General features: G+C 50.1%; 5 protein-coding genes across 5 annotated transcripts; 3 read left to right on the top strand and 2 right to left on the bottom strand.

The window, feature by feature from the left end:
* Positions 1-1,059: 1,059 nt before the first annotated feature.
* On the top strand, positions 1,060-1,557 carry A1O9_08333 (uncharacterized protein; the record flags this gene model as incomplete). Its single annotated transcript, XM_013402719.1, has 1 exon — positions 1,060-1,557. One exon carries the CDS (start codon positions 1,060-1,062, stop codon positions 1,555-1,557), a length of 498 nt encoding a protein of 165 aa, XP_013258173.1.
* Positions 1,558-5,125: 3,568 nt separating this feature from the next.
* A1O9_08332 (uncharacterized protein) lies at positions 5,126-6,040 on the top strand (the record flags this gene model as incomplete). Its single annotated transcript, XM_013402718.1, has 2 exons — positions 5,126-5,422; positions 5,489-6,040. 2 exons carry the CDS (start codon positions 5,126-5,128, stop codon positions 6,038-6,040), a joined length of 849 nt encoding a protein of 282 aa, XP_013258172.1.
* A 333-nt stretch (positions 6,041-6,373) lies between these two features.
* A1O9_08331 (uncharacterized protein) lies at positions 6,374-6,856 on the top strand (the record flags this gene model as incomplete). Its single annotated transcript, XM_013402717.1, has 2 exons — positions 6,374-6,396; positions 6,448-6,856. The coding sequence occupies 2 exons, from the start codon at positions 6,374-6,376 to the stop codon at positions 6,854-6,856; spliced, it is 432 nt and encodes a 143-aa protein (XP_013258171.1).
* Positions 6,857-7,754: 898 nt separating this feature from the next.
* On the bottom strand, positions 7,755-8,307 carry A1O9_08330 (NADPH-ferrihemoprotein reductase; the record flags this gene model as incomplete). Its single annotated transcript, XM_013402716.1, has 2 exons — positions 7,755-8,093; positions 8,155-8,307. The coding sequence occupies 2 exons, from the start codon at positions 8,305-8,307 to the stop codon at positions 7,755-7,757; spliced, it is 492 nt and encodes a 163-aa protein (XP_013258170.1).
* A 420-nt stretch (positions 8,308-8,727) lies between these two features.
* Positions 8,728-9,324, bottom strand: A1O9_08329 (NADPH-ferrihemoprotein reductase; the record flags this gene model as incomplete). The annotated part of the gene is made up of 2 exons (XM_013402715.1): positions 8,728-9,255; positions 9,298-9,324. 2 exons carry the CDS (start codon positions 9,322-9,324, stop codon positions 8,728-8,730), a joined length of 555 nt encoding a protein of 184 aa, XP_013258169.1.
* Between the last annotated feature and the right edge of the window lie 197 nt (positions 9,325-9,521).

The raw sequence follows: 9,521 nt of genomic DNA, 5'->3' as shown, positions 1-9,521 counted from the left end.
TTCTTCAATCACCCCCAGACTGTCAACCCAAAGTACGCAAAGCAACGACATGCCTGCGGGGCCGACGCAAACAACACTCTATTGACTAGCACTGGTTAACTGAAAAGAACTAACCTCAATGCTCGAACACTCGACACGACGTGATCGATCGTCCTTTGCGTGCAAGTTTTGCAAAAAGTAGGTGCTGCGACCATCCATCGCACTTACTCTTTTACGGGAGAGGGTTTCGTGCTTACCGCCAGACGTGGAAGCATTCGATATGCGCGAAATCCATTGATCTGTGTCCAGCACTCTACCCCCCCCCCCCCGCGATCTTTCCAAAACGATCGATTTCAGCTAATGCGCACATCTAGGCGAAAGGTGAAATGTTGCAGTCCACAACCCTGCGGGAGGATCTGGCTGACCTCAGATTGATTTTGATGCAGCGATCGAACCCTTCCTAATTGCTCGATATGCCAAAAAATACAACAAGAATGCGATTATCCTTCTGAAGCAGGAAAACCTGGGCCCAAGCTTGGTATGTGATGACCGCTCCGTCAATATCATTTGAAGTGCCCCTGTTGATGCTGGCGAAGGAACAAATCGACGGAAAAGGCCACGGTCGAACTCTCGTGACAGAGTAGGCAATAAGAGATCAACACCAGAAATCTCTATCGACTCCAGACGGGACGGAGGCGCAGATGGCAAACAGAGACTGAGGCGGCCGGGAGTCTGCCGTCTGGTGCTACCGATGTGGGTGGCACCTGAAGCCCGACGTATGCAGGTTCCGACTGTATAGTTGTGGGCGGGTATCCTCTAACGCCTGTCACAACCCCACTAGACGTACGCACCTTGGCCTATATTATCCATCCATCTCACGATATAATCTCATATAACGATGCCATATCTGTGGCTAAGCTGGACGTTTTCGCCGGTAATATGGACTTCGTTGCACAAGCATGCTCCCTGTTGAAAGTGCCGGCCACTTCTCTCCAACCATAGTAGGTGGTCATATCATCTCTCCCAGGTTCAATCTTGCTGAGTCCGATTCCGCATAGCCTTGACCTCTATTTCGACAACATGACCTCCTTCTCTCTTTTTCATAGACCCTCCTTCATAGCAACGCTGTACGCCATCAGTTCAGTGAAGCTGCTTGCGGCATTACTTGCGTCGATCTTTGCCTTTTCAGCCCGGCACATGGTTGTTTCTGATGCAGTTGCGCTAGCAACAGACACCAACAGCTTCGATGATGGTCTCGGCCCCCTTCTGCCGCCAAAACATTTCGAAGATATGTCGCTTCGATATGTGGACGAGGCATTGATAGAGTACTCCATTCGCTCTCCACCGCTCTGCATCTTGCAAGGTCTCATTCTCCAGACCTTCAGCCAGCTTATCAAAGGTGTTCGCGGCGCAGCCTGGCGACGACTAGGCGTTTGCGTCCGTGTCGCATATGAGCTCGACCTTCACTATGTCGACCGAGACAAATACGCCAGAACTGCGAAACCTGGACGATTGGTGTCGGATCAAAGAGGGCCGCCGCGCCTGGTGGGCGATCTGAAAGATCGATGTCTTCGCTAGCATGATTAAACGCTGCCCCGCTGCTTTGGACTGGTCCGATAATGCGACCCGACTCCCGGTGTCTGATGAACATTGGTTCGCTCTCGAGAGTTCGGCCCAAGTTGTTTTCTTGAGATGAAGCCCATGCACCGGCTGAGAGAACTTCGGCTATGTGGGACGCAAAGTCCCAAAGCATGGTTCATCGTGCTAAATTCCTTCATGTGCGAGGGTCACAGACTCTCCAAGTTCAGGAGTCAATGCCCTGGTACAGGCGGAACTACTTCACCTTGGACGGCCTCTGGAGCGTCATTGAAGGACAACACCGAGAGCCTGGCGATTCTCGCCAATGCATTGAGATGCTTTGGCATGGCCATTCCTAAGCATCTCCGCTTTCGGCAAGGTTTTCTGAGCTTTGCCACTGACAATGCGGCGCATTCGACAGCTTCACAGTGCCAAGTATAGCATCCATGTCACAACTCAGCTCACACGCATGATGATTCACCATCAGGATGCCTATCCTGGCGCTCAGTAAGACTTACATCTCCCCGGTGCGGAAGATGAGTCGAACCAAGACTCGAAGACCACCAGCGACGAAGAACCATTCAGTCTGCATCTAGGACCAGCCAGAGAGGGCCTTCAACACTTCATCGAGGCCGCAGATGAGCTGTTGCGTATTGTGTCGTGGAGTTCGGAAGAATAGGTACGGTATGTGAATCCATTTCTGGCAAGCATTATCTGGTATGGTGCGGTGGTTCATCTTGGCTGGAAGGTGCTGGCGCCTCCGAGCACAAATCGGGACTGGGTCGAGTCCAAATTCTCTGTGCTACACATGATCTTGGTGGAGTGTTCCGACTTTTGGGACTTGCCCAAAACGATGCAGGTGAATCTGGCATCCGCGGAAGGGAAATTACGTCAGTTTACAAGACCCAAGGCTCAATGACTCTCTTCGTCCAGTCACGTTGTTCAGCTCGACAGAGACAGCAATCATAGCTTGGACGTGACGGGTGCCATCGCGATCTCAGAAAGGACGGCTTCTCTAGATTGTCAGGCTGGCAGCAAGGTCTCAACTTCGCGGTCGGCCATTCCTCCTAGGCCCCGTGTAGAACCTGACATCTTCCCTTCGTATGACCACAACGACCATCCTCCAGACTTCCTCTCAACAAGGTGAAACACAATACAAAAAGAAGCTTCAATGCATACCGAGGTCACTGTACAGGAAGCTCGACGTGCCTCCGTCGATGAGGCTTCCAGCACAGTCGGCATAGGAGGAAATGAGACCAAACATGGTAGCGGCAATGACGATTCCTACCTCTTTGACGAAAGCTGTGTTGCAAACTCTGATTTAGTGAGCGGATGCGAGAGCTACATTACGCAAGTCACGAACAACTACCAATCTCGAGGACTATGGGATGACTTGGCGTTGGACTTGCACTTTGCGATGGATCCTGGAAGTTTATTTCGAGGTATCATGGACTATAATGGTTGAGAGGATTGGGATCAGCCTGAATTGAGCCGAGGATTTGAATCTTTCTGTGTCATCTGCAACCGTGTTCAAATTCTATGTCGTTTAATGAAAGCTTCTTGAGATCCTCCCTCCAAGGTCCCATAATGCCTGCTCATGTTGTAGCGAGTAAAGATATGCCGCTAACGCTGGCACCAGGATCACCGTAACGATTCTATAGAGCGTGATAGCGCTCGATGGGGCCTTCTTGCTTCCTGAGTCACCAGACGAACCTTAGCAACAACATCTGCAGACTAGAATGAAGACGCAATGTAAGTAAGTACGTGTACTTCGAACCAAAAGCCCTAGAATCTCGACAAACGATGTGTCCATGACAACGTACCTTTTGATCTAATCGGGCTATCAAAAGTCCTCTGAGCTGATCACGAGCGTCTTTGGAATGGCCAACTTGATCGAATGCGTCGGTCCCGTCCTTGCCAGCTCGGACAAAAGTGACATCTTCTCCCCCTCTGCGTTCTCGACGGGTGAATCAGTGAGTTTTGCTACAAGTATAATCCCTCCACCAGCCGAGGTTTGAGATGCCAGGAAGACCTACGGGTGCTCTTGTATAAACGGAGTGACATCGTAGACCTGGTCCTGATATATCATGTACACATCGTCGAGCGAGGCATGCTGAGCGACCTCTGCAAGGCTACAGTAGGATTTCATAGCCTCGTGACCCAGGCACGTACCGTGGCTGTGCCAAGTAGTTGTGGCTGAGTCTGGGCGATCCGAACAGGAGGGTGGTGGAGATGACTCAGCTGCGAAGAGCACTAAAATACAGAACAAGATTGAGGTAGCGGGCGGCGAACTTTCACCCAATCGAAGCTATTATATCCATCATTCATGCTCACTTTTGATGAAGCTTATGGCTGGAGGACAACTTAGTAGACATGGTCACTGCAATCTCATGTCCGCTTCTTGCACCAATCGGACACTCAATTGGCTGTCACGACGCGCAGATGTACCCTCGACCGAAGCGTTTGTTGCTAATATTTCAGTCGGTCAATGTGCAAGGGCTTCCGCACCGTCCCTGGCCCACCCCCGCTTTACCGTCCCCAGACTGGGGTCAACATTCGCCCGCTGAAATAGGCCGTGAAGAGATAATCGGTTGAATTATTATTGGCGGATTCCCTCCTCATGCACCGTTTAAATCGACGACCCTCCGTCAATTTACCTGCTCGTTTTCCTTCCAAGACACCCCCTCCCCTTCGCTCTATAGTCCTCGGCGGTTCCACTTTGACAACGTCGATAGGCACCAAATAAATCGCTTCGATTGTCATTCAAGGGGTCGATATATCCTTGAAATGTGGGTCTTTTTCAAACTCTTCATGATGTGCCTGCGAGGAATTGCCAGTATACATATTGAGTCCTTTGCGCGCTGATCAGATCAAGCGGTAGACGCTAGCGTGTTTGGGAGATCAGAATGTATACAGCACGGCGAGGTCGGGCATCAGCAGTAATGCTTAGAAAGAACTACGTGTGCCAACATCATGTCGATGATCTTTCCTCGCTGCTTTAAGGTCGAAAGCGCTGAGATTGTCAAGCCATTCGATGTTGGGTACTTCAATTCTATAGTACCGATCATAAAAATACACCCCAGGAGTATGCAGCGTGGCCCGGATGCATCACGGGGCCAATTACCCAAGTTTTGGGGGACGCGCTGGCTAGTGCACACTGGCTCGCCAGAAGTTGCAGCTTGATACACCGAGAGGGATTAATAGCTCGAGGGATATCCTACGTAAATATGGGCTTCTCGCAAATCTCACATTCCCTTGGCCCGCAGGGATGAATACGTGGTGGAGCACTAGGACTATTTTACGGGAAAGCGAAGCCCTTAGCTCCTTTTCCCAATGACAGTCGTGGGGTATTCCCTTAACAAGCACACAGGCCTCAAAGGAGTCTGCCCGATAACTTTCCGCATTCCTTAAGCGGTTACCTTTCCTGCTTAAAACCGTCCACCATCTCGGCTGAACGCCGGCAGTGACAATACCTTGGAAACAATCATCTCACTCGATATCCAAAAGCACTGTGAGGCAACGAGCTGGGCATCAGAACAAGGGGAAAGTGAAGACTCCTTTAGCGAAGATGAGAGCTACTACCGTTTACAAAACCAATGGCAGTGGGCGTTTGCACCAGAGAGTTGCCATCGTTACTGGTTCATCATCTGGTCTAGGCCGTGGAATAGCGTTGGCACTTGCCCGTGAAGGTGCGATCCTGGTTTGCACAGATCGTGTTGCCGAAGCACGGCAGGATGGATTCGAAGAAGACAAGCACATTCCTACGCACGATGTCATTAACCACAACGGTGGCAAAGCAATTTTCCAGAAATGCGATCTGATGAACACGTCAGAAATTGTTGCCCTTGTCGAGGCGGCCGTCAAGGTATGCTCAGGGCCTGACTTGGGCTCTCCTGATCATGCTTTCGGTCAAACTAACCAGTGGTGCCAGAACTTCAATAAACTAGACATTCTTGTCAACAACGCAGGCTTGTGGATGCCCTTGCGGGACTTTGTAGAGGAGACCGAGGAGCAGTGGGACGCCATGTTTGCGATCAATGCCAAGGGCACGGCTACCGCGATGCGTGAGGCCATCAAGCAGTTTCTCAAGCAGCCCATTGACGAAGTGTCCGGGTCGAGAGGCCGAATCGTCAACATCTCCTCTGCCGCTGGCGGCCAAACAGCCATTCGCCGAGAGGCGACGTATGCTGCGAGTAAAGCAGCGGTAGCAATGTTGGTACAGAATGTCGGTCTCGACCACGCCAAGGACTATATCAACGTGAATGGGGTGACGCCAGGAGTTGTTCGGAGTGGTATGGCCAGTATCAACTTCCAGACACCTGCCATTATCGCTGAGATGAAAAAGGGCACGCCGTGGCCGAGACTTGGGGAGCCTTTAGACATTGCCAAAGCGGTCGTATTCCTTTGCAGCGATGATGCGCAATGGATTACGGGTCAGAATCTGGCAGTGGACGGCGGCCTCACAATTGGTATCCCATTTTAGCGGGCAAAAGTGCCACCAGATGTAAATTGTAGGGGTGAGTCGTTCATGTGGCACATATGTCTACATAGTACTTGTTCATAGCGCACCCATGAAAATTGGCCTACAATATCTGCCGCTATGATACGTGAAGTACCTGCATTTACGAAGCACTAAGACGACTAATTAGCCCGTCAGATGAATTCTCCCGAGGAGAAAAGTGTCCCACGACCACAGAACGGTTAATTATCTCCATTACCTTTATTTGCAAACAGTGGATCATCTTTTCCTACTCTTGCAAGTGTGATATAGCATTTATATTTCTCCCCGCATAACAAAACAAGTCAAGTAATGACAATGGCAGGACTCGGACTACGTGGGTGAGTAGACCATCGGAATGATTGAAGTTCTCGTATCCTAATCCTAGGAAGGACTGCTCTTATCACTGGAGCAGGCGGCGCTCTCGGTCGGACAATCGCTCTCCAATTCGCGCGTGATGGTGTCAGACGTATTGCGGGCCTGGATCTTTCAGAAAAGGGATTGACCAAAACGGCTGAAGCGGTGAACGCAGAAGCCCCAGACGTGGATTTTTTGCCGATGCCGGTCGACATAGGAGATGAGGAGCAGGTGATTCGTGCTTTCGGGACCGCTGTCAGCAGATTGGAGAGGATCGACTACGCAATCAACAATGCGGCAATTGCTGCGCCCTTTTTACCGACAGGTGACACAACGGTAGCGGACTTTGAAAAGGTCCAGAGAGTTAATCTCAGAGGCACCTGGCTCTGTGAAAGAGAAGCGTTGAAACAAATGGTGAACCAAGAACCCTTGGAGGGGTTGTAAGTCGCAACCTCCTCATCATTATCGAGCAAGGTTGTCACGCAAGACAGCCCCTGCTTCTCGACTACTTTCTAGCGCGCTGCTGACGTTTCTTCAGGGAAGGCAGAGTCCATTCCAAAGGTTCCATCGTGGTGGTCTCGTCTCTCCTGGGGATCCGGGCTATACCTCTTGATGGGCTCTACACCATCTCCAAGCATGGTTGGCTCTCTTTCTTAGTCGCACTACGTGCGACTTGTACAGCAACAGCTGACTAAGACTTGCTAGGCATCATCGGCATGGTGAGAACTGATGCCATCGACTATGCAACTAAGGGCATCCGAATTAATGCTGTCTGTCCAGGGCAAGTAGCAAGCGATGCCTCGGTTATGAGGACGTCATTTTGAGGAGTTCATCCTGACCCATTTTTTTCTCTTCTAGATTTATCGATACTCCATTGGTCACACCTCCGATCCGGAGACTGCTCGCTCCACAGATCGCTAGAACCCCAATGGGCCGCTTTGCTCTCCCTCAAGAAATCGCAGATGCTGTGGTCTATCTAGCAAGTGATAGAGCAAGCTATATCACGGGCTCAGTCCTGTCGGTAAGTCGGACTTTCATAGACAGTTAAGCCGATATTGACGTTCTTCGTAGGTTGATGGAGGCTACAATGCACAGTGAAAGCAGGAAGTGGCACTGGAGAATGAGTATGCATCGTTCTCACGGGATTTACATGACTCGGAACTACAGTTTCTTAACCACAAATAGTCACAAACTTGACAGGAAAAATAGAAGAACCTCCAAACTTAACATCGTTTGGCATCAGTCCTAAATCAAGACACTTGCTAATATCTGTACGATCGGCGTAGCTCACAAAGCTCTATTCGCATTCCAATCTTCGCAGTGCTTTCACCACCATTTCATATTATCCGTATTCGTGTCCATGCTTAAGAACGATCTCGCTCTTTGAAGACCACGCATCCTCTTGGTACTGGCTAGTAGTCCTCATCCGTTTGACAACACCAGCTGTTTCCGCGAGTGGGATTGACCTTTGCTCCGCAAGTATGCTCTCCAAGAGATGACTGACTTCCTTCGCTATCAAAGCATCTCTGCAGACATAGAAGTGAGCACCATCTGCTAGTAGCGTACTGATATCCACACCGAACTGGCGTATCTTATCTTGTACATATACCTTCTTGCCGCTCGTTTCGCGGGAAAATGCAGTGACCATCCTGAAGACTGGTCCAAGAAGTCGCCCGTATTCCTAAACAATTCGTTAGTCCTGAAGTATTTAATGGACCCTGGCTTTCATTATGGGGCAATACCTTCCACTCCTCTTCATAGATGAGGTCCTCTTTCTGACTACGACAACCAAAGAAGAGCATTGTCAGTCCGATCTCTGATCCTGCCAATTTTTGTTCTACACGTTCCTGGACAAAAGCCCTAAATGGTGCAACACCAGTCCCTGGGCCGGCCATAATGATAGGAGTGATCGGGCTGACCGGCAGCCTAAAAGTGGATGTAAGAAAGTACAGAGCAGCACGAAGACCGTCGTAGTGATTACTACCTGGTCGAAGCGAATGAGTGGCCGAGAAAGCATCAGGAACAGACACCTTGTTTTGGTTCTGCTGCAGGGCAAGTAGATAATTCGTAGTCACACCTTTGAGAACAAGTTTCGTCGATGCGATTAGGTGAGTCTCGACTTAGGTCGTGATCGTCAGTAGGTCCTTCATGGCTAAAGGTGACGACGAGATAGGGTATATCCGCGGTTGTAAAGCCGAAAGGCTTTCCAATACCATGCTTAACGGCACAGCATCCCAAACTGCACCTGGTCCCACGATCTGCAGCGTCTAAGCGATGTTCAAGTGCCCCTCGGTAATTTGACTGTGGAAATAGTCCTAATCAGCTCCGAGTTTTTCTAGTTCTGCTTTGGCATCTGAGGGTGGTGTGTACTGAGTAAGCTGCTGAACAAATTGCCGAGAGACTGGTGCACCGATTTCGCGTTTGTATTGGACAGCCGTGTCGTATGTTGTAGGAAAAGGGAAGGGCAGCTTTGCGGTCTTTTCGATCGTTTCGATATCAATGACTGTGTCGCGTTTGAACGTCAACCCAAACACGCTGAGGAAGCGGTCAACTTCAATACCAGAATTGATTGGCATGATGGAGACATGATCGCCAGTGACGTATTCAAGACCCGAGCCTGTCAGGTCGAACTCCATATGAATGCAGTTTCTGTCCTTGGTCTTGAAGATCTGACGTGAAGCAACCATTTGAGCATGGAACGGATTGTGAGAGTTGAAAGGTTGCTGGAATCTGCCCTGAAGCTGCAACTTATTGGCCTCTCCGAGAAAAACCTTTGGGTCGGATGTGGTCAGATCGCTCTCAGAAATGCTAAACAGCCAGAATGTGACAATCTTAACAAAGTGCTATTTCAGCGTGTGTCACGATGGTACTCAACTGCCTCTTACGAATTGCATCGTCAATGATGGCGCCATGGTCAACCGCGTTGGGCTCAGCCGCAAGCATATTTTCGATGCGGTTGATGCGAGCGTGGAACGACTTGGGACATATGTCGACGTCCTTCAGATACACAGATTGGATCCAGACACGGAATGGGAGAAATTATGAGTGCGCTCAACGATGTAGTTCAATCCGGAAAAGTGAGATATATCGGCGCAAACAGTGTATGTCA

Source organism: Exophiala aquamarina (genome assembly GCF_000709125.1).
Source record: "Exophiala aquamarina CBS 119918 chromosome Unknown aczIA-supercont1.7, whole genome shotgun sequence".
In the NCBI taxonomy this organism is placed as follows: Eukaryota; Fungi; Ascomycota; class Eurotiomycetes; order Chaetothyriales; family Herpotrichiellaceae; genus Exophiala; species Exophiala aquamarina.
The sequence above is the reverse complement of the archived record's forward strand: the minus strand, read 5'-3'. Positions and strand labels throughout refer to the sequence as shown.